This window comes from Corvus cornix, chromosome 1 (genome assembly GCF_000738735.6).
Source record: "Corvus cornix cornix isolate S_Up_H32 chromosome 1, ASM73873v5, whole genome shotgun sequence".
In the NCBI taxonomy this organism is placed as follows: domain Eukaryota; kingdom Metazoa; phylum Chordata; class Aves; order Passeriformes; family Corvidae; genus Corvus; species Corvus cornix.
Genome location: NC_046332.1, coordinates 100983516 through 101011469, shown reverse-complemented (window position 1 = coordinate 101011469; position 27954 = coordinate 100983516). Strand labels below are relative to the sequence as shown.

Genomic DNA, 27954 nt, shown 5'->3' with positions numbered 1-27954 from the left:
TTCAAAACAACCTCAAGTGAGAGTGTGGGCTTTTAGTGATGCCTTTAGTGAATGAAAACTGCTTAATTCATGATGATTAATCAGTTTAACAGTTCCACCTGGTGTGAATTAAAAAAAAAAAAAAAAAAAGAAGAAAAGAAGCAGAAGTGTAGTTGTCAGCTATATACACTCGTAAGTGGGGAGGCATTCCAAATGCCTTCATACCTACTCACTGTATTAATGTGAGAACAGATGAAGGAGTAGGCATTTGGGAGAAAGATTTAAACACAGACAGCTCAAAGAGTACCATTTTTCATGTGGTATTTCAAGAGTGTTGTTTCATTGTTCCTTCATTTTTTGGCTTCTGTAGATTTCTTAATGGTCAGACTGCAACTGGAAGATTAACTACAGATGCTAATGGTAATCAGATGTTTTCATGTGTAAATCTACTACAGACAGACTTTGAAAGGGAACCAGAGTAGGATTGCAATGTCTATTTACTTCAGTCTGAAGTACTAAGAATATATGCAATGTATGGCAGACAATATCTTTACTTTTTTTTAGGTAGCAAGGGAAGACCTTACTACGTGAATGTACCTGTGGTGTCAGTCAGTTCACAGAAGCAGATTGCTCACAAACAGTTATTCAAGTGATAATGCAAACTTGCTGCAAGTGGGAGGGATGGAGGCTCCATCAGGAGCCCTGTGCTGAGGAGGGCAGCAGTAGGAGTCCACTCTTACCAACCCCGTGAGACAGGGTGTTGCAGATGCCCTAGAACCAGCAGGAAAACATCACTCAGAATCTGTACCTCATCAACATCGGAGGATTCACATAGGAGTGAAAGGAAAACATAAATAAAAGTTGACACACATCCATTAGAGATGATTTTTCAGGGAACCAGTTGTTTTAATTGCCTGGATGATTCCTTTAAACTAGCTCATCTAAGAGTTAAACAGCTGGTCAGTGATTTTAGTCTCATAGAAAACAGATGTTTCAGCACAGTGCAAGAGCAGCAGAAGGCAGGCTGGGGGTTTGAAAGCAGTACATTCTGCTTGGCTTGGAGAGAACCCAAGGCCACATCCTGCAGCCTGCACCCATCTGATAAGCCTTCGTCTTGGGAGCAGTTCCCCACACAGCATGTGCCAGTCTCAGCAGTCAGTGGTTGCCCTTAGGATTAGCAGAATCTCAGCATTGCATAATTCTTTCACATTTGTAACACATTTCTTCCTGCTAGCTGGATAAAAGGGAATTCCTTACTATCCATGGCAGTGGATTTGGTTTGCACCAGAAATCAATTTCATTTGCAGTACAAAATATAATTTTTAGCTGCTTTCAAATAAAAAGGTCAGATGAGGAATAAAATAATGTTAATCATTACAAGCATGTAACACAACCAAAGAACTCTTGTCTTTATGGTCGTAGGTTACAAATTACTTACATATTAGAAGAGCAATAAAGATGGGAAGCTGGGCCTAGTGAATCACCCCAAATTACACATTAAATGCATCATACAGGTGGGTATGAATAGGCCTGTAGTTGAGTGGTCAGGATTGTATTCAATTGCTGTAATCAGCACGCTGGATCTTGGCACTGGATTGCTAGAAGGATGACTGGAGATGGTCATGGCATGTGAAGTAACACGAATCTAGTGAGCAAATATTTTAAATTAGCAAAGGGTTAGGGTAACAAGGTGATCCATGAATGGCCTCAAGCCATGAATGAGTTAGGAGATGGTGGCTCTGATTTAGCAGACCACTTTAATCATAAATACACTTATCTCTTCTTGCATGATGACAGCTCCATGCACATTTGTTAATTGAGCCAGTTTCTAATCCAGCCCTCTGAATGCAAGAATGCAGTAAGTGGAGGTAGCTGAATAGTATTCTAGTTGCCATAAAACAAGTCCCTTTTGACCTGTTTTTGAGGTAGGTTTAGTGTCATGGGGTTTTTGAATTTAATAACACATAGATATGCCTTGTCTTTTAAAAAAGAGTCATCCTGTGTTTCTTCTGTCTCTGCATATTACCATATCCACAAGAGATAATTTCTTTAAAAATGGTAAGAATTGGTATAGTGTCTTACCTTAAAAAACAGGGTAAGGTTTGATTTAGTTGACAATGTCTTATGAGACTCTCTTGTATATTCCAGCTAAAACTATAGTTATTTTAGCTGCACTGTCTTAAAAATAAGTGGCATCCCAAAGTTCTTTATATTGCAGCTTCACAGCAAGGTTACTGGTTTTTGTTACCTTTGGCCTAATTTTTCACCAGGTGCTTTATCATTACTTTTGGCAGGTTTCTTATTTTGATGGACATGATGTATTGAAGGAAAGCATTTTGCATTCCATTTGCCACAAGCACTCCTCAGTGAACAATGTAATGTAAAATTTAGTTCCAGGATTTGAGTGTTTTTAAAAATAACTTTTTTAAACATTTAAAAGCACTGAACATGATCCCATAAATTTTAGAAATTATGGTGGAATGATTTTCCTACCTCTTTGCAGCCAAAATATAATAGTTTGCAGTTAACTTATGATAACTCAGAATTGCAGATAAGAACACAAATAGAAGCCAAACCAGATAAGGCTGATATACTGTCATTGCTCAAGGTGAGAGAAAAGCAAAATTAAGCAATACCATGCAAAACAAATGGGTCAAATCCTTTCAGTTTTCACAATCAACAGTTCATCTGATAGAGAAGCTGGAAGATATTTCTTTATCCTGAAGTACCTTTCTAAGAATAAAGCCTTTGGGAGGATGCAGCACTCTGCTGTAGGGTTGTATCATCCTTGGAGATCTGAGCTGCTGTAACACTCTCCAGTCACTCTGGAGAATGGTATCAGCCAGCTGTACTGAGCCAAGTCTGCAGTTTGGCTTCAGGTGCGGATTGTGTGCCATCCAAAGTCAGTTCGTAAGGTAAGCATGAAAGGAGTGCATTAGGCCTAGTGTCAACAGATGTTCACAAATGAGGGATTTAGAGTCTGTGGTGCTATTTAGGAATCAGGCCTGGATTTAGGAGTTAACTGCAGATGGAGATAAGTAGTTTCTAAAGGGTCATTGAGGTTTCCCTATGAATTTCTAGCCTTACAGTATGTGAGCTGGGGAAAAAAAAATTACAGAGGTATAGCCTTCATTTTTATTAATGAAGAACTCTAAGCATAAAAAATGGATGGAATGGGAAAAAATAGGGGTGCGAAAGGTATGAGATGACATTTTTGAGAATGTCAAAGGTCTTAAGGACTACACCCCTCTCCCTGCTGTCAGAGGTGATCACCAAGAAAAATTATTCCTTGCACAGGGCAAGTGAAGGGAATGTAGAAAATGTGGTCAGTGTAATATAGTGGGATTCCCATCAGCTGATTTACTGCAGATATATTCCTGATACCAAATGTATTCCAAAATAGAACTGGATTATTTGTTGGCTTGTTAAGTAGTTAGTGAATGTGAATGCATTATTTACATATGAATGTTTCTCACTGTGGTACTAATTGAAAATTTGGCACACCAAAAATCCCTTTAGCGCAAAGTTATAATTTGATTGCAATATTAACTCACCTGCATTGGAGAGCAAAACATGGAAAAATGTGCGAAGGACACTCAACTTCAGAATTTGGTTAATATTTGAAAAGAAGCTACTTTTAAAGTGTTGTGATACTAGAAAAAATACTCCAGTTGTGGAGTATTGGAATGTAACCGATGTGTATGTAATATTTGGAATAGCATCTCCAGTGAGACTACTCCATGTCTCAGATAGTAAACCATGTCTTCTACTGAATGTAATAATTTCTCACAGCAGTAGTGCAGCATTGTTCAGTACAGAACAAAAGCTGTTTCCTTGCTTTTAAGGCATGTCTTACTTTTAAGGCAGCCTGCATACATTGAAAAAAAATGTGGAAATTATAACAGAGGGAAGCTTTCAAAGGTGAAAACAGTGTTATGCCAAAACAAAGAGATTGAATAAAATAGGGAGTAAATTGATCCAAAGGGAAATCTTTTGCTAGAGGTGAATGCTACAGGGTAGCAACTAATCCATAAAGTTATTACTTATTAGTTTGAAGTTATTAAGAAATGGACAGAATGTCTGAAAGTCTAAGGGACCTGCAGAAAATTTTGGAAGACCTCATTTCACCTTGAGGAAAGGACACAAATATTTCAATTTGCATGAAGCAACAACCCCAGATGGGATACTTTGTGAATTCTGCAAGTAGTAAGTTATTGGCTTGTGGCATAATAATTTAAAATGTTTCTAGGAAATTGACATTTTCCAGGCAGTACATGAGAGGGAGAAGAAAAATGCATCTGGAAAGCACTGTGATTTTATTACATGGCTGAACGAAAACTGAAGGAGTTGCTTGTGACTGGGGAGACAGAATCCACCTGCACCTGAGCCAGTCACCCTGGACTAACTGCAGGGTCAGTGAAGGCAAACAGGCTCACTAGAATACCATCCTTATTTCAAAGCACATGCATGTAATTGGTCCGATAAACCCATGTTTGAAAAAATCCAAAATTAAAGGAAATTAATCCAGTCACAGGTACCAATAAGTCTCTTGCATAGTGAGTGATATGGCTTAGTGCAAGGAGTTTCAGAGGCTGAGTTAGGCTTCAGATTTTCAATGTACAGGACTGTTGGGCTCCCACAGCCAAAGCTGGAAAGACTGTGTTGATATTTACTCTGGTGTGCTTGTTCAGAACACATTTGTGCATGCCTTTGTGCATGCATTAGCACTGCCTTTGAAGGAGCTGCAACACTCTCCTATGGAAGTCAATCATTGTCCAAAATTACCTTGCTGATTGCAAGTGAGCTGTAAGGCAACATTAGGAACACTCCCAGCCTGTTCCACTGCCTTTTTTGTGTCCATGAGGTTGGAAACAAGGAGGAAAGACACCGTTCTAAATCTGTTCTTGCTGTCTGTCCCTCAGATGGCACCTAAGGGTTACAGACTTTAACCACAGACCCATCTCTGCATGAACAGCTCACTGACCAAGTCTGTGAAACCCCTCAGATCAGTTCAGTCTTGTCCTTTCTGTTTCCTAAAACTCTGTACATTAAACTCGATGTTTGTGTCTCATTGTACTCCAGTGTTGATACCCTTTATTCACACCATGCCTGGCAGTGTGTGTGGTTGGTAAATTTGTATTCAACTCTCCTTGAAGCTTCTGTTCAACTCTCCAAAAGCAGCACTCTGGCGCACACCAAGATGACAAGATTTGTGGGAAACGGCAAGATGACAAGATTTGCAAGTATGTGAGATGCTGCACTTAATAAAAACAACAAAAGTCTGTGGCTGAGCAGAACAACGTGTTGGTGTTTTGACAGCTTACTGCTTTCATTTCCTCTTCAGTGTCTGAGTACTGTTGACACCAACATGCTTTAAAAAAAATGCCCACAGTTTTGTGTTATGAGATTATTATTTACATGCTCAATGTCATCCATCAGATCTGTTTTCCCACCTGCTGGAACTGATTTAGGACCAGTGCTCTCCCCCCTTTTATCTCCATGGGGCTGCATGCCTGCACATTGTTGGGGAATGCAGGGGCCACCCATGGAGAGCAACCTGGAGGGAAAAGCTGTGCCCCTGACAGTACCCATCCAGCAGAGTGACCTAGATGTTGTATTGCAGCATCTGACTGCTTAGGTCTCCTGTGCTCTCTTTGTAGCAAATAGATGAATAGGCTGATCAGAGCACAGGGACACAGTTTTTCCATGTTCATGTCCGCAGTTCTAATTTCCTTGCTGAGAGATTTAGGGCAATCTGTAAGTCTGCTCATTACTTCCAACCAAAATAAGAAGCAATAATCAGAATTTCAATATGTGTGCTACAGTTTAATTGGTCTGGTCTGTGTGTCTCAAGATGGTGGGAATTATTGCTTAATCCTCAGTACTAGAAGAAGGGAAGCAGAGTCAATGGGGATTAAATGTGGTAGCCAATAAAAGTCATACCCTATGAAAATATTGCAATTAGAAATGAAAGATAGCCTTTCCAGATAGCTTTCCTTGAGCTTTTACAAATGTTTAGACAGCCTAATCTAACCACATACTTAGAACAGCTATTTTCAGTGAGACCCTGGTGAACTGTGCTGTTAGTTAGCATTCTTGGCCCAGGTTAGCAATGGAAAATATTTCTTATCTGATTTGGCTGTATTTATAAGTGAAAGACATGTAAAATATATTATGTCTTTTGAAACTTTTTTGATTTACAAAAAATAACAGTGTTCATAATGTATCAAAAAAATTGCCTGCGAACATTTATGTAATTGTCTTTGATGCTACTCTGCAAATCTTTCGTAAGCAATTTATGTATAAATAGCAACATATTTTACATATGTAAACTAGCTTTATATAGCTAGCTTTCCCTGATTTTATAAACTGACTTCAATGTCTGGGACTATAGACAAAGCTCTGCCATTTAGCCATGAAGCCAGAAATTGACAGTCCAGCAACAGGCCATAGAAACTACATTTATGTGTAATCTGAAATGATCTTTCATATGACAACATTGCTGTTTCCAGCCATCCCTTTGAAAGGTGAGGAAAGGAAAAATTATCTCATATAAAGTCAGAAGTTCAATATTTTGGCAAACTGGTAGTTTTGCATGTGCAACTTAGAATTCTCAGAAAGGACAGGAGAAAATAAATTCTCCAAGGAGTATATATGCCTTTTATGAAGAGGGCACCGTTGATATATTCAAATTGCAGATTACTGCATTAAAAATCATATATGTGGCCTTGAAAAATGGTATTTAAAGCTTAAATGGAGACAGAGTGACAGTCTGCAACAACATGCAACAGCAAAAGATTTTGGGCAATCCTTTATATCCAGTGTTTGAGAAAAGGCTGGTTGCCCATATCTATCTTAAAAGTAGAGAGAAAATAGCCTTCTTTCAGACAACACCTAGAAAGAGTGAATCTGAATGTATTCAAGAAAACAAATCTCTCTTGTAGGGATTTGAAACAGATTATAAGAGTAACATAAACATTTCTGAGCAAAAAAAAAAAAAAAAATCAGAAGTGTTTAGAAAGAACATACAGCTTGGTTCCTGTAATTTAAATGTCTGTTTTATTCAAAGATCCTGATGATGCTAAACAAAAACTCGAACTTCACCATAATGTATTGATTGACAATGACTACTCATTTTGAGGACAATGTATTTCTGCCCTCATAGCTGCCATCTGAAGGACATTTCTGCATAAGGTTTAAGAAAAGAGTTGCTGACATTGTTGCCATAAGCCAGAACTGTGGGTTCATCACCTTCCTGACACCTCCTTTCAGCCTTTGAAGTATAATTTTACAAACCTACTCTCAGTATCTTAGATCAGAAAGCTCATAAATATTTCATAATGGTTGTGCTTTTCATTAATTGGTCAAAATTTTTCTTAATTTTTATGATACATATCAATCCTTCAGGCTCTGCATTAATTGTGAAGTTTGAATTGTAAGGGGACCTTTTCCTTGACATCATCAGGATTAGTTTCACCTGGACTGATCATTCCTTTAAAATGTCTTTTGCAATTCTGAAAATATAACTAGCCCAGAACAAAGTCCCTTTCCCCAAAAACAGGACAAAAAGACAACAGTAGTAGGTCTGTAGTTAACACTTAGCATGGTAACTATTCTCCAGATGAGTTTCTCTTGTGTATGGCCTACTTTTCCAGCCCTGGGCATCATCTGTGAGACTGTAACAGGGAAATAATGTCTCTCTGGGGAAGCAAGGGAGACAGCCCCAGTCAGTCATTATGATTTTTCATGAATCTACATCAAGACGGGATCCTCTCACCCTCTGTCTCATCTGATCTTTTGCTGTGCTCTGCTCCCTTTTATGCTGAGTTTTCTTTACTGTAGGCAGAACAATGGTGGGTGGGGTGTTATGCATGTCAGAGAAATATTCTGACTGTGAGGTCCAGCTTGGCAGAAAGATTCCTAAACAATTAACTATTGAAATGTGTTTACTGTATTTGCTTTTGTCCCTCAATAGCAGAAGATAATTAAAATCAGGGAAGTATCATCAGTAACACTGCTTGTATCAAAGGCCAGCGTAGATTCAGATCTGCCCAGAACATTCCTAATAGCACACATTTTTTAAGCCTCAGGTAGTCCTCCCTTGGACTAGTTGTATGATGTTGGACAAAATAAGGACAGGCCCTCTCCCCGAGGACAAGACACTTGTGTCCAGAGTGCTTCAGGCCAGCCCATCAGGCTTCAGAGCAGCTTGTCTGAACCTGGGCTGTGGAGCATTTGGACAGGTATCTCCTCTAAGCTCCATGTGATATTCATGTGGCTTTCAGTAATAATTATCCCTTTTTTATGACTTTTTAAACATTATTATCCTTAATGACTTAATTATTAGATCATAATTATGCATGTACCATGCCTTGGGGCATGGCATGAAGACACTTGTGCATATTTGCAGAAGCAAAGCCTGCTTGTAAAGCTCTGTGTGAGGGGAATCAGGGAATCCCCTTGCTTCAGCCTTGGAAAGAGATCTCTGGAATGATCTATTGCCAGAACCATGCTTGGGTGTTGCCTTGGAGTGAGCTAACTAGAGTGGTCCAAAACCATGGAGCATGGAGCAAGGTAACCGTGAATTACAGCAGAGCAGCAGAGATCCCATGCTCAAAACTCTGTCACTGCCTCTTTCATATTTAATAATCTAGAGGTATTCTTAGTTCCCAGTCAATCCTGAAAATATAAATTGGTTAAAACCTGCTTATTGGATTAAAATCTCCTTTTAAGTGTGTTTTATGGAGCTGGAAAAGATTTTGCAACATCTTCAGCTCTTTAAAATCTTGTCTGCTTGAAGACTATTACTGAAGAGTTTCTGTCAAGGTGAAGGTATCAGAACAGCTAGAGTTGAAGATTTAGGTACAGAGTACATTTTGGGGCTTTTATTCAGTCTTTCAAAACTTGTTGAAAATTTGATATTAAGTTAACTATTGTTGTTTTCCAACCTGTTATAGCAGTGATCTATTCCCAGGGAGCTTTTAGGTAATTAAGGTTTAATTCCCTTTGGACTCATGTCTGCCTGTTTTCTTTGTTTTTTGTTTATTTATTTATTTATTTTCAATTTCTTTCTTTAAATAAGTAACTCTTCTTTCAGTACCTAAATAGTATTAACTTTTTTTATTGGAAATTTTTCTACGAAATTTCTCCACTGTCTTTAAAGAATAATGCAGCAGTTGATACGGACTTAAGAATATTTCATTATTTCACTTGATTCTTGTCTTTCCCCTTTTATTTTAAGCACCACAGGTTTGCTTTCTGTTCCCTGACTGTCCTCCTGAACTTAAAAGACGTTGTTATGAATACCCTGGCCGAAAGGCAGTGCTGGAGGCTTAAGTTCACGGTATATTTATCAAATACCAACAAGAGGGTAATTCCCAGATGGATAAGAAGGTCTCTCAGAGCTGTTGGGTCATTATAAAATACTCTGGCTAAGACCTTACAGTTTATGTGGCCAAGTGAACTCTTCTACTCTACACCACCATGACTGGTGGGTGATCCATCAAGCTTTCTGTGTTACCTGAACAGAAGTGCAGAATCCTACACTTGCAAGCAGATGTGGGGGCAGCAGTCTCACCCACAGCAAACTAAGCTTGCGCTGGGTGTGAGACCAGCAGGCTCCAAGATGAATGAATGTCAGGGCACTCTATGGCTGCTTCAGGACACCTCCTGTCCTTTGAGAAGCCCTGATGGCACCTGCTCTTCTGAACCCTGATGTCTGCAGGGGATGGGCATTAGAGATAAGTAGTTTGTTCCACACAGGTGACTGACCAGATGATGATGGAACTGAAACATTCATTTGATCTTGTATGGAGACAGAGCTGGAGCAGCACTAACAATGTGGGGATGAAAACTCTGTAGAAGAGTCAGTTAGCCAGACCATCTTTTATTTTGTCTTCAGTGGGAAATACATAGGGTGAGTTTGACAAACTGTGTTTATGCTTACGCATTATTGATAGCAATAGGATGTGATAAAAACAGGAAATGGTGGGTTTCTTGTAAAAACACAGAACAGCTTTTAAGTGTCAAAAAATCATCTTATTAGAGCTAGAGATGAACTTTGAGATATACACACTTTGAAGCATACATTTACTTATCTAAACATTCATCAGAGATCTCATTTATTCTCCCCTGCTGATGTCAGGGAGCTGATTTGTCCTTTTATTGGCCTAGTGTCTGTGAGTGTCAAAGCAGCAAAACCGTATGTAAATAATACACATTTCATCCTCAAACTTTACCTTGCACCAGAAGGGTTTTATTTTCATATTACTGAGCTGTTGTTACTCCAGTGTCCTCAGATAAGGTGTAAGTCCTGAAATTAACTTTCAGTGCTTTGCTATAATTGTGTGCACACTCTTAGGGTGTTCCCTGCAAGGAGAATTATGCTAAACCCTGCACTGGTTCTCTGACCATCTGCTCTGTATGTATATATTGCTCCAAGGATGTCGCTTCAGGGTGCTACAGAAGTAAGTAGGAAAATCACCTGTAGAAAATAAAGGTATAAATCCCTCTATTATCAGCTTCTTGCTGTCCTACTTCCCACAACATGATTTCAGTTATCCTTGGACTTGTAACAAAATTTTCTGCCTCTGAACCTTTTAACTTCTACTTCTCTGCCTGATTTCTCTGATCACCTAGTAGCCTTTATTTGTGAAAATATCTGTACAAGGAGCAGAAGTCTCTGTTTAGGAGAATTTCTGCTTGAAGGTAGTTGTTTCTAAGTCTTTTTACTGCTGAAAGTTCCTGCAAAAAGCTGCTTTGTGTTCAATGAAGACAGGAAGAGGCGGGGTGGGTGACTACAGGTATCTTTAAGCCGTCTTGTGTGGGGCTTGGCCTTGGAGTTCCTTGCTGGCCTTGAGGGGCAGGATGTTTTCACTACATACTCTGGCTGTACCCACTGGGTCAGGAGTCTGGGACAGTCTGGCACAGAAACTGTTCCCAGGGGGTTGTTTCTTCTTATTTCAAGGCCACATCTCCCTGACAGGACATCAGAACGAGGAAGCAAGAAAAATCGGAGCCCTGGAACTTGTCCAGGCACTTGAACTTGAGGTATTCTGTATTGCATTTAACCAAGAACTTTTTTTAAGCAGACTGGATATGATTAAAAAGTCCAGAAAAAGGCCAAAAGATAATTGTAAATACACTTGGCTATGAGATTATTTATATTGTTCTGTTCTGATAGACAAAGTTATGCCCACAGTTCCACCAGATGCTTATGGGAGCTTGTGGCAAATTCTAGCCTGGTGTCTGAAGTGCAAAGATGAAATTAATCTTACATTTTCCACTCCTGCCACAAAGGCTGCCTTACCTCAAAGAAGTGTTGTGATGAGATGGATGAAGGTCTCTGGGAGCACTTGAAGGTGATCATGTTATAAGGACTGCTTCAGAAAATGTTCTTCCACAAATTCAGCTTTAACTGACCAGGCCTGTAACATATATTTGCTTTTTGACCTCTGAGAACACAGCAGTCACTAGAATAAATGAGTATTTTCTCATGTAAAATATGTTTCTCCTTGGTGTCTTATAGCTGCTCTTCTGCCACCATCCACTCTACAGTCACTTGAATTATATTGTGGTGAGACTCTACTGGATGAGAAGAAAGTAAATGTTTGAAGTACAAGCTGTAATGTTGCTCTGCCACATGGAACTTGCTCAAGACATTACCAGAGACTTCAAGGTTAAGGATGTTGATATCACCTGCAGTCACAACTTTCTCTTGAGAAATTCTGGGCTTGATGTGCATAGTGCAAATGCCTATTCAGTTACACAAGTTGGTGCAAGCTGTGCATGCCTTAAGTCCCAGGGTAATTTAGCCACAGTGCCACGTGTGCTGGAGAAAATGAGAACCTATTATTATTTTCTTCCTTACAAGAACCCATGAGTTCATCTGCTTTGCTTGCAACACCTTTGGGATTCAGTAGTCTGGACACTCACTGTGCTTTGCAGTTATACTTCCGTTTCTTACTCTACAGTAGCTGAGGATGGAGTCTCAGACTGGATGTAGCCATTGAATTCTGGATGTTGAATCCATCCTCTTGGTAACTGCTTCCTTCTTTGGCTTTGTGAACTGTTTCAGACATCTGGCTTGAACAGGTAGTGATCCTCAGACGTACCTAAACACCAGCAGTGATACACAGTCAGTCTGGAGGCAAGGGCCTGGCTACAGTCAGTGGTAGATGTGAAGGATATAATCTGATCAGAGTTCCTCCTCTCCCTCCTCTCTCTTCTGTTTCTCCTATCCCCCACCTCTCCACCTTTTCCTTTCCCTTTCCCTTTCTTCTCCTTAACTGTAAGACCTGTTTTATCTTTACGTTCAGCTGCTACCACTCCTCTGTAGAAAGAAATGAGAATTTATAAAAGTAACAAGCAAAATAAAAACTTGTGAATGCTATTACACACCTCTGTAATTAAAGTTTCATTATTGTTTCAGTTGTGCCCTCATTAACAGGTATGTAAACACAGATGGATGTGAAGACAAGCAGATACAGAGCTCCCATTACTGTAGATAAATGTGAATAACAGGAACCCAGAGAGAGCTCTTGCTCTCTGGATCAGGCTGTGTAGGTTAGACTGAAACAAAAGAAGCACAAATTTCTTCATACTTGAGCTAAAGCTGTCGCTCAGCATAGCAGCCATCTCCCAGAAGGTTTTTCCATTTTTTCATGAATTAGACATTATAAATGTGAACAAGGCAGCTGTGCTCTTCATGAGGTTGAGGCAGAGCCTATTCAAAAACAGAGCAGCTACAAGGTGTTTACATCTCTCAAAAGTTCAACAAACAGTGTTTGTTTGTGATTTGTATCTGCCTTTTTGCTGACAGCACTCCTCCATTAACAAGGGCGTCCCTCCCTGGAGCAGGGGAGAACTGAGCCAGTGGATGCTGTGGAGAGCGAGGAGTATGCCTGCCCTTCAGCCAAGGGTGTGTCTGTAGCTTGTGTAGACATTCCCACGTGAACTTTCAGCCAGCTAGATGAAGGTATGGATAGCAGCTTAGCCACTGCAGCCTGGAGCGCAGTAGAGGCACCCAGTGGGATTTCCCCGCTTCCCTGGCGGGTTTTGCATCCTGCTCTGAGCTCTAGGTTTGCTGCAGCAAGTAGACAATTAATGTTCCAATTTAAGGGCAACTAAAGCATAACCTGAGGAGATGAAGCAGTGTTGTAGCTGGTGAGAGGGATGGCTCTGGATCTGGCTCTGTGGTGCTGCCCATATGACTCCACTAGCCCAGCTTCGGCAGAGTCTTCTTGTGCTCTGAATTGGAGATTCTGTGGGTGGGATTTTACATATTTTTTTTCTAAATTCTATCAATCCAGTTTAGAATTAGTGTGATGTTTCAAGCATTCTGCTCTTTGACAGAAATTTCTGATGCCAGAAATAATAAGTAGCCATTTTAATAAACATTGCTTTATTTCAAAAAATGTTCTTAATTTAATAATTAATTGATAATTACTTTAATAATGTGTGCTGAGTGACCAGATTGCCATATAACTGCTATGTCATGAGTGCTTTATTAAATCTAGGTTAGATCCTTTTTTGCAATATTTTATAAACACTCCCAATTTTTGTTTTTGTATGTAGTTTTCAAGTAAACAGAAATTCCTCTGTGTATGGATTACTTAGAGGGAACGTACAGATCTGCTTATAGAATCATCTTCAAAATACTTAATGACCTTCATTGGGAATTATGTTATCATCCTCAACATTGTGCCATACTGAAACTTCTAATGGTGTGGAGTTTTCCAGTCTGAAGTAGCTGGTGACACAATACTTTATTTGAAGTAAAGGCTAGGAACTGCCTTTATTTATCTCCAGTTTTAACTTTGCTAATGGAGACTGATCAATTTATTTGAAATTTATTTAGGGCATATCATCACAAACCTTCCTCAATCTGAGTAGTCCTATTGATTTATGGCTTACTCTTTTGTTAAAAGCCTGAAATATCTTTGGTGTTTTGTTACATTTTTCCAAATCAGAGATGTTTTTTGTTTGAGGTGTTCCCTTTTCGTTTTTTTCTGGCAAATAGTGACACTAGTAAAGGCCTATCTGCAAGTCTCAGTTATTTTCAGATTACTGAAGGAATTTACTGTCTCACCTGAAAGGATTTCAGCTTGAAGAATGTGAGTTGTTCAGCATTGTCAGGAAATTCTTCTGTTCCTTGGGTGTGTATGCATGCAAGAAATGCATGAGTTAAATACAGTGCTGTTTTTTGAGTTCTAGTCATCTGCACTGGCCTTTTTTCCCTTTGTGTGCTGTGAAGTCCCAGTATAGAACTCTCAGTGCACCATGGCGAGGAGTTCTAATAAATAAACTGCACTTGGTCTGCATATCCTGTCATAAACTTAGCAGAAAGTATCAAGAAATTATGATGAATCCATTCCTTTACCAAGTTCTGTGTCATTTATATGTTCTCTTCCATCACTAAAACAGAGCATAGGAATCAGGGTTTCTGTGCAATGTATGTGAGACTACTATTTTGGAAGAAAGACTCATACTTCAAATATTATTGAAAAAATCATAATTCTTGCAGATAAATAGATTTAAAATTTTAATCTGTATTGTTCATCCATTTGAGACATCAGTGTTGATCAATATTAGAAACAGATTTAACTAAACAAAATTTTAAGCTCTTCTTGCAAAGAGCTGACTCATTGCCATAATATTACCATATTAGCTGCTTACCCAAAGGTGGCATAAATGTTTGAAATTTCAGTTCATTATGCAGTATTTAGCGTTGCTGATGTTAGTGGAGCTGATTATTCAATTACAAAAGTAATTTAAATAGTCATATAAATTTTAGTTAAGCCTCTTTTTAGTGCTAGATTTTAAGAGAAATACAAACCCCAGGCCAGGACAGAACTGAGCAGGTGGTTCTACAATGGCTAACTGAGGTAAAAGAAGAAACTAGAGTGTGTGTATTGTTAACTTGTGTTCATAAATTAAATGAAAACAGAGATGTCTGGCCAGACAGCAAGTCTGTTCACTGCTGTTGCAGGGAGTCTACAATATAATCTCACCATACTTCTGAGATTCGAGCTCCAACACAAAAGGATCTAAATTGTTCTCAAGCAGTAGGCAGGAAAAATCATAAGAAAGCTGTGTAAGGAGCAGGGCTGAGCTGGTGCTGAAGGGAGAACTGATTCTTACCTGGGACTGAGGAGAGAGAGAAGAACTACAAGGAATGGGGTGGGCATAGTGATACATATGGTGAAAAACAGTTTCCCAGAAATTCATTATCTGAGTTGCTCTGCTGTCCTACCAGCTGGTTTCTCTTGCTTTGCCTTTGCTTTCACTAACAGCTTTGAGCCAGATTTAGAGTCCTCTGCAGTTAACAAAAGTATTTTTTCCCTTCTTTGCTGTTCTTTGTATCTGAGTCCTAAGGGAGGGACTAGGTACTTTTTGCTGCAGCATCTAACTCACTCTTTTATAAATGAGTTTGATCCAGTGCCTGAAGGTCAGTTCAGTCTTCCTGCCAAAAAGCCCCCTGAAGCCAGAGGTGGATGACCTTTTCTGATGAATGGTTTGCTTTGAGAAAGATACAGGCTTGGTCTTTCCAAATGTATTTGTAATTTAGAGCTGAATTTGGTAAGTAACAGTGATGAACTAAAAGAAAATACTACTGAGGTGTTTCCCTCCAACATTTCCAAAGCAAACAGCCTTACTTTTCTAATGCTAGATTGTTTAAAGTCCCTTAAGGGTGGTTTGTGGGCATTTGGCACCAGCCTTACCGGGGAACAGAGCAGCTCATCCCTGAACTGTGCTGGAGACAGGCTGTGTAAGGATCCCACTCACCAGGCTTTAAGGCATGAGGGCACATATTGCTTCTTGATTCTCCTGTGATTCCGGGTCTGTGCTCCAAATGATCCCATAAATGAGAGATGAGTATGGCCAGACACTCCCTCCAGTTAACTGCAGGTCAATAGAAAGTTATTTTCATGGAGTTCTGAGCCTACAGAGGTTATTTTTGGTTTGATCCCTTATGTGGAAGCTGTGCATCCAAGGTGAGGCATATCCATTTCTTTTAGCAGGCTTTCTGCTCCTGTGAGGAGATGGATATTTGTATCAGAAGTGAAACAGAGACATTAAATGGGGTCCAAGATGACCGTACATAAGCATTAGATAACACAGTAATTTAAAATGATGAACGAAATAGTTAAAGAATTTTAATTGTAACCTACAGTACAGATACAGGTTGACCCTTGTAGCGTGGGGTCTGCAAAACTGTGAATATCTCTGGCAGCTGGGTGCAGAGGAGATATGAGGGGGAGCAGCAGGTACACTGACAAAGCAGCATTTTCACTCCCATTTCAAAGAGGTGAAATTCCTGCTGTCCTTGTACTAACCAGTGGGGGGATGGGGGGAGGAGGGGGGAGGAGGGGGGGCGGTGGGGAGGAAGCAAAAAAATGAGAAATAGATTGCTTTCACAAAATAAGTGGGAAAAGACAAAGCTAAAAAATTACAGAGTTACATATATTTTTTTAAAACCTAATGACTGTTAACAGACAACAACTGGAAAGACTGGATTGAAATAATTTTCTTTCTAATGTCCATTTGTGGTGAATACTTAAGAGGAAATTATTCAACCTAATGGTAGGTAGAGAAGTGTGACTTGTATTTAAGAGAGCACTTGTTTGGACATCAGAGGTAGGAAACCAGGACTCTGAAGTATTATGTACATGACTGTTTTTTGTTAACAACTGTAGAATCTGATTCTGCAAACACTAAGGTATGTGATAGTGGAACTATTATCCTGAACACAATATATATGAGTACAGCAATACAGATCTAACATGCAAAATTATTGGAGCCTTTGTCCCTGTTATAATTTTAAATGATTGATCTCTGTTTTTAAATCTCTGTTTTAAACCGCAGAAAAATACCGAGAAAATACATACTTATCTTGGAGCAGAAATTCTGGTTGTTTTTTGTTGCAATAAAAATAGATTTTGTCCTTTTATATCTGTAGCTTCATGAGCTTTCTTTTAAAAAATCAAAGTCTTGTTTGTTGTCAGAAATAGTTCTTAACTTTGCTTTTTAAAATTTATTCAGAAAACCCTATGACACATAAGATAGAACACATGAAAGAAAGTAATTCTTTCTCTTTTCCTTTCCCTCCCTCTTTTTTTTTTTTTTTTTTCAGAGAAGTAACTTAAAATATGTGTGTGGTGTAAGAACGTGTGCTGAAGTCTCATGTTTCAGGTAATCTTCTTTAAAATAATGGGAGTCTAGATTGCATCAGTTAGTTTTAAAACTGCTATGCTATTGGCAGGAAGAAAATGGGATTTGAGCCAAAATTTGCCTGTGTTACTGCCAAAGTCTGTATCAGATTTAAGACACATGCTTCTGCAAGCTTCCATGAAGGTTGTGAAAAAAGTTTTAATACAGAGTTGGATTACAGCTCTCGGCTCAAAACACTGGCCATTACACTACCATCTTAAAAGCCTGCTGTAACACGGAGCACAGAATCGAGCAGATTTCTCACATTTTCTGGACCACAGATGGATATTGAATGTATCTTTGTGTCTTGATGGAAGATATTTTAACTTCATTAACTGGAATCCATACCTGATCACTTGTGAGTGTGTATGTGTATACATACAGATATAGATCTATTTAAAACCTTATCATGATTTTATTTCAAGTGTATCTAAGATCTGCTTTAAGAAATTACATTCTCTAGAGGAACTTACAGTTGTTTTGAGCAGCAAAGGGACAGATATTTACTCTTGGATGTTGGAATCCTTTGTGAGTTTATAAGAGAAATTCTGGAAGCTTTTCTGTGCTGGTGGAAGAGAAATGCCTTTTGAAACAGACACCTCCAGCTGTACGACAACGACTCCGTAGTAACCTGTGGATTTTAAACATCAGAATGTACAAACCGTGGGCAACTGTGAATATTTTCATAGTTTCTTTTCTACATCTGCTGCAAGGATCTGACTATGAGAATGGGTCTGTGAAGGCAAGTGAACTTTATTTACTGTGATTCTTAATAATACAAGCAGCCAGAATTACCTATATTTAATGTGCAAGGTAGTGGGTTTCTTGCTGTTTTGGTAATGTGTTGTTATTTTTTACTTTGGTGATGGTTTAGTTGCAGAGATGTTTAGCAGCATAAAGGAAAATGAATCTACAAGGAATTTAAATTAATATTCTCTGTTTAATATTTTTTTAGTTTTTTTACTAGTTATTAAGTACTTGTTCTATACTTTGTTCTTGAGTTAAAATTTTAGTTTCAGTCATGCAAAATAAAAGAAAAACCTGAAAAAGAAGTGTGAATCAGAGTATTTAGAATATTTGTTAAATACATTTTTTTATTTCAGGTATTTATAATTGCAGGAATTAGTATGCTAGTATTGAAATTTTCCCTGTAAGAACATGTGTTCATCAGTTGTTCACTTGTTTGCCAGATATGAGAGAAACGTTTTTCTTTTGCTTCATTAGAAAAAGTTATATAGGAATTTAAAATAAACAGCAGCTAGTAATAATAAAGCACATTGCCTGGACATTAACTTTTCTTCTGAATATAATACATGAAACAAAATTTAAGCTGAAGCCTCACCGTGAGAGTAGGATCTTTCAGATCTGACTTTAAGTCAATGCGAGAATATCCAGGACAATCACTGCGAAAAATCAGAACAAAAACTGGAACAAGCTTCTACATGTGAAGTCTGTTCAAAAATGATTAATTCAGTGTGTGGTCCACGACAAATTATTTGTTTTTCACTAGCAGAGCAAAACAAGATAATATTTTTGTTTTCACTTCAGAAAACCTCCTGCTTGCAAGCAATGATCACACACTAGTCTGTGAGCCTGCTGCATGCTGACCTGTGCTTTAGAAAAGAATGCTAAGTTGTGTGCCTAATTGCAGATTGCTGCTGCCAGCCTAATAAGTCAGCAGTGGTGAGCAATGTGTGCCTCAGGATGGTTGATGCCTGCTGACTGTTCACAAGCTTTTAATTTACAACCTCAGCAATCAATTCTTTGAAGGCATTAGGACCAGAGTAATCAGCCGTGTTTAATGCATTAACTTTGTGCACTCCATGACAAATCACCAGTTTCGTACTTGTAGGAATCACTGCATTTAAACCAGAACGTGCTTTCTAATACAGAATAGTAACCATTTTAGAATTGGCAGGGATGATAATTCTGTCCTTGTGTGGGACACAAGTTTATTCAGCACAATAGTAAAACCACTGGAAGGTCCTTTAATTAAAAACTTTGAATCCATATCCACTTTGCCAAGAGTAAATGCAAGAGCTCTTCTTGCTAGCTTACACTGGCTTACAGTTTATTCACTGTGATAGGACTGTCCATCCAACATAGGTACAATTGTGATTCTTTTCACTGAAATTTGGCTACCACTGTCAAGCAGCCAGCTTAGCCACAGGCTACTGTTGTTGAAACAATTCACTGACAGTTTCCAATCCTATCCTAAAGGAATCTAATAGATCACACTCCAAAAGGTATCGCACTCAAATGCTGTATTTCACTTGCATTGGCTGCTGATTGCCAAAAGGAAAAGACTGGCTTTCTGCTTGTTCTGGCTCTTTTGGTATAGACAGAGGTTTTTGGCTAAACTGTTTGTTTTTCTTTTAATGTTTTACATAGGATGTTAGCTTTCTGGGTTGTTTTCTCCTGTATGAGAGAACTGTGTGTGTACATATGTGGAAATACACCACAAAAAGTCCTTCATGTTACAGTGTTGGATGGTACACAGGGTTATGACTATTTTTACCATTTGCACCTCACACTGAGTTTGCAGTATGCAGAAATGATGTACTGCATTCACCTACCCTACCTTATTTTTGTAAAGTTCTTTAAGATCAACAGCAGTATTGCCTGGATAAAACCCATAAGGTCAGGATTCACGTAATAGACAGCTAATGAGACCTAGGAAGGGTTAGGCACCAGCAACCTGCTCTATCCCCCATGGTATGAATCCAAGTTAGGTGAGCTCTGCCCAAGACACCTGAAATTTTAAACCTGTTTATGGTTTAAACCATCAGGTGGTATCAGTGTGGTATTATGTGATAGAGTTTTGGGGCACTAAGGATTTAAACATTCTCTTATTCCCCTTCAAATACCCTGATTAAAGGTATGAATGTTAAAAAGCTTATGTACAAGCTGCCATGATCCAGCAAGTATCTCCATGGCAGCTGGCTTTTCCTAACCCTTCAAAAACTTCATCCTCTTCTAGGCACAGGAATCCCATGTACATGTATTCCTTGCCTGTCAGAGCTCCTCCTTCCTTTCTTCATTCCTGACCTGTTCTATTCCTAGCATTTGACCTGTATTTCCTCACTTCCAGGACTCAGGGACTCAGTTTTCTCACTGGTCTCTTTGTGCTATCCAAGTGCCACCCTCTTTCCCACTTGCTTCCTTCTGGATAGGGATCTCCTTCTTCTCTCTCAGACCCTCAGGAGTTCTGTCCAAGCACCTCAGAGACAGCCCTAATGGACACTTTTGTTTTCCAGTCATATCTGACCATGGTTCCCCCTTCCCTTCTCCATCCATAGCTTCTTGCTTTGTCCCTGTGGTTTTAACTTACCCAGCTTTCCTTTTCCTGACCCGTTTCTAGTTCTGATCTCCAAAGATGATGTCAGCCTCTTTGGCCAGGTCTTGCCCTCTTCCATCAGTATTCATCTCCTTCCCCTCCTACAGGCAAATCCAGCAGGTTCTTATCCCTGGATGCCACAGCCCTGTGGCCTGAGGAGGAAGAAAGACAGATCCTGTGCTCTTGGCCCCATAGGCTGGACCTGGACCCATGGGTGGTCTGCACCCATGTCCTGCTCTACTCCTGAATGGACTGGAATCAGCACAGAACCTGACTGATGCAAAGCCCTGGGAGATCTCTGCTGCTGCTCTTGGAGGCTTTTACATCTGGGTGTTTTTTTTTCAAAGATAGAAGTAGACACATCTGGACCAAAAAAGGTTCCTCAGGTGTCAAAAATTCACATCTGTGATTCACTGTAGGGAAACAGAAAAATTGTTTGCATGGATAAAAGAGGAGCTTCATCCTCCACTGCAGTCAAACCATTGTGACAGAGAAAGCAAAAAAAAATTATTAAAATAATTTTGAGGCAGACATCTAGTATGGAAAGCTTCAGCCTGAACATCGAGTGTCTGGCGGTCTGAGGCACAACTGGAGCACAGGCTTATGGTGGGAAGCAGTGGGCAGCTGCAGACAGGGGCAGCACAGCCACACAGGTGTGCCACAGGGCTCGGCTCCAGACCTGAACTGATGTCAAGGCTGGCCCTTGTGCACCAGTGGCTTGGTTCAGGATGCCAACCTGAAGTCCTCATGGAAGAGTTAGATTTCCACACACATTTTCTGAAGACTGAGAATTATTTTTTAAAGGTTTTTTCATCAGGAAATGCTTTAAACATTCCTTATTGAAGTTTTTGTCCCGACAGTCTCTTACGTTTTGGAACCTCTCAGCTAGAGAACCGCAAATTTCTTTCTGTCTCTCCCCCTCAAATTTTTCCTCTCCTAGAGCAGCAACAGACATAAACTACTTTTTCCAGAATTTTAAAATTAGATGCGAAGAGCTATGTCCGATATTCATCAGAGCCGAGGCAAATTTTTTGCCAAGAAAAGCCAACGATCCATCAGAGCTGCTTCTGCCTTCCAACACTAAAACCGCCTCTCTAATGAGGCTGCAAGTCTTGATCTCTGAAAATTTAAGTCTCATTGCTCCCTGCTCTATTCTGCAGCTTCACATTATTAATAAAGTGTTGGGGACAGGCAAGAGAAAGGGACAACTGCTCGGTCCCAAGTTAAACAGAGTCACAACCTTTTCCTTTTGCAGAGGTGTTCTCCACGTGTTGAACCCTCCTTTGGTTTTGTTAAAGAGAAACCTGCAGTGGATAGGCCTGAGGAGTGTCCCTGAACTATAAAGCTGCCTTCTGATCAAAAGAATGAGGGGTTAGATGGGCTTAGCTGGGAGGTAAACATGGCTGCTCTCTGTTACATGCACTCATTTCCACAGCTAAATCTTTTTTACTTCTGCACTAAACACAGTTAAAGCCTCAAGTGGTCGCTCTTGCTCAAAAAGATCTTCTTAATCTCCTGTCACTGTGAACTCAACAGAGGGGGAAGCCATTTTCCAAACACAGCTGGTACATAGCCCTTGTCCACTGGTGAGAGTGAAGCAGCACTTCCCCATCATCCTGAGGCCCTGGACCACCTAAGTGGAGAATGCCTTGCCCTTGGGAAGGCATGGAAATATTGGAGAGCCATCAGACCACGGGCAGAAGAAATCAGGGAGTTCTTTACATCTCCTTTCTGAGAGCCAGCTGCAGTCTGTCTGTCTGTACAACTGAAACAGAGCCCTGAGAGGAAACCTGAGCAGCAGAGCTGGCTGTAAGCTTTTGTCTCTGTAATTATAACTGACACTGGTTTTCAGATAGATCTACACAGCTCCCTAAAACCTGCTTGCAAATGTTGCTCAGTTTCTAGAAAAGTTAGATTCTAACAAATCATCCATGTCATGGGATTTCTTCCTCAAAGGCAACCCCTGAAATTCCAGCAAAATGCTCAACTGCTAGAAAAAGCAACTTGAATTGTCATCGGAAATAATTTCTCTGTTTAAATGAGGTTTTTGATCCTCAAATCCAGCTTCCTTTCAAAGTTAGGAAACTCTTCTAAACAAATATTATGAAATCGCAGTTTTCAGAAATATTTCATTCTCCCACTTTTGTCTGCTGCTTTTGATTCTTTGTGATTACCATCTCTGATAGGGTTGATGAGCCAAAAATGTGTGAAAATATACTTACAGCACTCCTGCAGAAATGATTGTTTGTGTTTTTCCTTCAGAAGTGAGAAGCTATCAAGGAAGTTGTGAGGAAAGCCAATTTGTTTTGACTTAGCTGCTACTGTCTTGACAAGGTACACTGAAGGAAAACAGAACAATCTTGTATTGTTGTCATGCTGCACAGCACCCGTCCTTGGCTCTTATCAATTTGGAAAGGCAACTACTAACACACTGCCACTTTATCAAGAACAGTTCTCACTCATGAGAAATAGCAAAAAAATCCCTCCCAGCTGCTGATCCAATCCAGTCCATCTCAGCTAGGATTGTAATGTCTGAGGATAGAGCAGAGCTTGGAAAAGTACACCAGGCTGCGTAGATTAATCAGATGCAGCATTCAAGAAATCCAATAATCAGCAGTTTGAAATTAAGACAGCACTAATTAAACTTTACCATCAGTTGTAGCTCACATCTGAAGGTCTGTGAAAGCAAGGGGAGGCAAGAAGGCAGGTTCAGAGGGCAGTGGGCCATCTGTTTGTTAATTAGTGGTCTTAAGGCAACCAAAACAAGCCATCAGCTCAGGCTTAGCAAATGTTGCTTGTGTCTGTTTTCTGCAGCCTACTAGTGCTTTCTCCCCACAGGCATTTGTGGTTTTTCTAACCACTGGTGTGGTGGTATCAGTGCAGACTCCCACAGGAGGCAAACAAAGCAAAAGTCTGCCTGAAAACAGGAAAACAAACTGGCTGGTGAGACCTCTGCCATGGTGCCTGCAGATTTTGTTCTGATCAACACTGTCCCTATTCCATACAAGGTTTACTTGTGTCTTATCTCCTGTGGATGCCATATTGGCATTTGGGAAAATAAATAAGGTACAGTTGTTGTAGGTGATAACTCATTTATGCTTATTCCCATGAAAAAACTTGTACAATACTTTTTATAGTTATCAAACAGTGGGATCTGTGTTTCTTTTAGGCCTTCTTCTCAGGGCAAGTAAGTCCAGTTAAAAAACTGGCCTTTGCCCTTGGGCTTGGCTTTGCGATGTAGTCCCAAAAATGACTGTATTGCTGAGGGGATGCAGTGAAGTAAATATGACACAGTAACTTTCCTACAGAAACCCTTACTCCTGAGAAATTTCTTGTTCCTCTCACTATGTGCCATTCCCTAATCTATATCTCCACCTGCTTCCTACCTCCCCAGCATGCTTTTCAAATCTTCATACATCTTGTTGGGATTTGAGGAGTGGAAACAAAATGCTGAGTGCCCCCACTACAGCTGCACAGACCCCCTTTGCCCATGGGAAGACCAAGCAGAATTTTTTTTAACATCCCCGCGAAGGAGATGGGCTTCTGCATCAATGAACAGCAGAACAATTGCACAGGCTATTTTAGTCTCCTTGCATTAAGAAAAGTCCAGCTTCCTTCCTTTGTGAAGGACAGCTGTGTATCTTTTATATTTTCCCCCCGGTGATTTAACGTGTGCCGCCACTCAGCTGGTGGTAGGACGCCATCTAGGGTCGTCCTGCTTCCACAGAGCCGTCCTGAGCACAAACAAGGTGCAGTTGGACTCGTGGGATTTGGCAATCCAATGTGGGCACCACATGAATGGGTCTGGAAAGGGGTGACTGCCTTCCTCACTCCCGGGATGTCAGAATGGGTTTGTCTGAGCCATGCTTTCATGGGAAGCATGCTGTGTTGGGTTGGAGAATTCACGGTCACTGGCCGCAGTGTGGTCACTGTTCGAGTGCAGCTGGGGAGGGAATTCTATTTGAGTCATGTTGAATTGCGAAAAAGTTGCATCATGTTACTGTATCATATGTCACTTTGCACATAGAGAATGTGCCATAAAGACAGGCAAAACCTTTCACTTTAATTAGCAGTGTGACTCAGAAACCATGTTAGGATACTTTTCTGAATTGCTAGGGAAATATTACTCAAGAAAAACTACAATTCCAGGAAAATGTGTGCATGTGACTGGGGTAACATAAGTTCATTCATTGTTGGCAATGGCTTTGCTTTGTGAAGTGACATTTTGAAACCCAGCTGTCCAATTGGCTAGTCACACATCCAAAACATTTATTAAAGTGTCTTGGGGCAAACCCAAAACCTGGTGAAAGCGCTAACTGAAGGACCCTTCATCACATTGAAAAAATATTTTCAAATATTAAAAGAATACATAGTCATCTGATTTCATCCAGGTCTCTGTTACTGAGCCATTCCAAACTCACTCTCCAAACCCTGGTGACTTCCAAGGAATGGACAAATATCAAGAGACAATGACCACAGCCTGGACATGCTCTTCGTAAACACATTTAATATGCTATTTTTGATGTGTGCACCCTGTCACAGTGTCAGGCCAGCACCCAACCTTGTGCACAGTGAAGTGATACTGTTCTAGATGTGCTCTGTATTGAGCAGCACATCTGCCTCAACACATCGCAGCAATGCAAGACCATATGAACAAGCATACAAGCAGAGGTTCAGAAAATGTATTGCAAGACTCCCAAGGCTGTCAGTAGAATTTAGGACATATCAGTGAGTCACCACACTGGACATTTATGACAAATCACCTGTGTTTTTTTACTTACCAAGTGAATATACTTTGTGTGGTCACCGTGGGAGGAACCTAAAGGTAAACTTTCAATGTAGATGACTCGGCTTGAACAGGAAGAAAATCCGTATCTTAGCAGACCAACTTTTTTCTTTCATCTACCACTCGAGCTTTTCCATTACTGCCAGCAAACTGATGCACAGTGGATGCCGTTACCTTCAAGATCACAACTGGGGGATGTTTCCCATGAGAGCCAAAAGACATGGCTGTGGGAAGAAGCATCTGTTTAATGAGAGTTGTAGCTGATACTCAAAATATTTGCTGGCTGGAAAAAAAGTGCTCCATTTTGGTATAAAGACCTAATTGGTTAAAAGTATATTGTTATGAGAGGTATTTTGATAAAATTTTATCAGTCTCTGCTTTGGACATGAAAAATTATATGAAATATTCTGAGATTCATGCTTCTACAAAACCATGTCCAATTCTGATGTTTTCAGTTATTTGCTTTGAATATTTTGGTTTATTGAAGAGAGAATACAGCAATCAAAATGTCTCATCTCCAAGGATTTTTATAATGTAAGCATGCTACCAAAGTGCAAGAAGTCTGATTTGTTTGCTGTAGCATCACAAAAGATCTATTCTAGTTCAAAAGGCCACTCAAAATATAAAACAGCTGTTCTCTTGAAGCCACAGAGTAGTTAATACGATTTACTCGTGGAAACATACCATCTTCAGCTAAAGTTTTATCACCACCTTGACCACCAAGTTTAGAAAATGGGTAATTACGTCTCCTTCTTCAGTGGAAGTTAAACTGGAGCCCAAGAGACAGACTCTCAAGAGGGCGTGTCTGGAGGAAGCTTTTTACCACACTGAACATGTGGAGGAGCTCTTTAGAACTTCCTCCTCCTCTGGCTTTGTGTCTCAGTCAGAAAATGTACTGACAAGGTTTTAGCAAAAGAGGCCCTCAAACATCACAAATGTATCAGTGAGAAATGTGACAGCCTCAGATCAATGTCCCCCTGTCAGCCCCCTGCCACCTCATACAGCACCTGGCCAGACTATGAGTTTGACCAATTTATGTTCCTCCCAAACCCACAAGTAACATATCTGCCAGTCCTTCTTTCTGTGCTCTGGCAACTCTTCACTGCTCTTCTTGCAGGGCAGGGCTCTGTACAGTTTCTCTTCCAGCAGCCATGGCTCACAGGACTTCAGGATGAAGTGCTGTGATCCCACAGTCACCCTTTCCTGAGAGGATGCATGGCCAAGGCCAACACTCTCTAACTCTCAAGGCAGACTGCAGAGAGGTTTTGCACGGATTGTGGGTGAGGGAAGCAAAATTTTCCTGTGCCTGTTCTTCAGTCCTTGAGTTTTTTCAGGGGAGAAATTTCGTCCCCTTGCATATTTTTTTGCTATATACTTGGACAATAGACCTGTATGCTTTCAATACAGCTCTCAGTGGAGAAATCACCCTTTTTAAAAAGCGACAGCTGGAAATTTTCCTCACAGAGCCTAAACTTGTCCCCACTATAAACAGAATGCTCCTTCAGGTTATTAATGCTGTACCTGTGATGATCAAATGAATGTTCAGTCTGGACAAGGCACTGCACTGAGAGAGATGAAATATTTTTAGAAGACATTTGAGTATTAGTTTACAACATTTGAAGGCAGAGTGAAGTACTGGATGTTCCTGAAATTTCATCCATGCTTCTGAGATGACAAAGACTGTAACAGCCACTTAAAAATCCCATGACAAGCCCATCATGTTTCAGAGAACAATTTTAGTAGGAGGTCAAAATATCTAATTGTTTTGTCTCTCTGTGGTCATATTCACTATAATTAAAAATAGCTTATTTGTGCACTAATAATGTACAATCATGCTTCCAGAGGGAATACAGTCAGGGATGCAACTTCATACATCAGAATTTCATAGCTGACAGAGAATCAAAATCATTATTTTACTGGAGCTGTTGAAAAGTAAATGCTCTTTCTCTCCTCAGAAATGAAATACAATGTGATGATAAAATTACTGCATGCTAATATGTGTCAGAGTTAGATGCCTCATGGTAGATATTTATGGAGTGATGCAGTTGTTTGTTAATACTGCTGTAAGTCACTCCTCCAAGCCTCATGTTTTCGAGCTGCAGAAGATTCACTCTTTTATTACCCGTTATGCAACACCCCAAGGATACAAGATGCTGTATTATAGACAATATTTGTTATGATGAAATTTGGCAATGGTTGAGCCCCTGCTACCTCAAAGTCATGGCCTGTCACTCTGAGCAATATCTTCTGTGCTTCCTTGGTACTTCCTTTGGATGAATGGCTTCCTCTCTTTTCTCTTGCCTTTTGCTTTGGTTACAGACACCACGTTAGGTATCATCTCTTTATTTTGTGTTTGCACCTGACTCCAAACTCATAGGAGACACAATAATGCTAAAAATACTACTACTAATGATGAAAACCCCCAAAATAGTTCTTCTCACTGCAAAAACTCCACACAAGCTTGTTATTCTTACCAGGAAAATGTAGTTCTTTGTGTTGCCTTCACAATTTTTCATGCCTTCATTTGCCTGCCAAGAGAGAACAAAACTTTTCCACGGGAACTCCCTTGCAGTTCCCTGGCCACATCAGCTCACAGTCTGTGTGCTGTGAGCCCACAGCATGGCTGGGCAACTACACCGTG

At 40.0% G+C, this 27954-nt stretch overlaps 1 protein-coding gene and 1 long non-coding RNA gene across 2 annotated transcripts in view; one reads left to right on the top strand and one right to left on the bottom strand.

Moving 5' to 3' along the window:
* Positions 1-10212: 10212 nt before the first annotated feature.
* On the bottom strand, positions 10213-16065 carry LOC109143926. Its single transcript, XR_002044331.3, has 2 exons — positions 15766-16065; positions 10213-12092 (listed from the first exon to the last, which is right to left on the bottom strand). It is a non-coding gene; the product is annotated as an uncharacterized LOC109143926 (long non-coding RNA).
* A 1137-nt stretch (positions 16066-17202) lies between these two features.
* The window catches only part of VEGFD (vascular endothelial growth factor D), a 29656-nt gene continuing 18904 nt past the window's right edge, over positions 17203-27954 (top strand). The window contains exon 1 of the mRNA XM_010394432.3: positions 17203-17932. Within this exon, the coding sequence (XP_010392734.1) occupies positions 17843-17932 (90 nt within the window). The 5' untranslated portion in view covers positions 17203-17842. The remainder of the gene's footprint in view (positions 17933-27954) is intronic.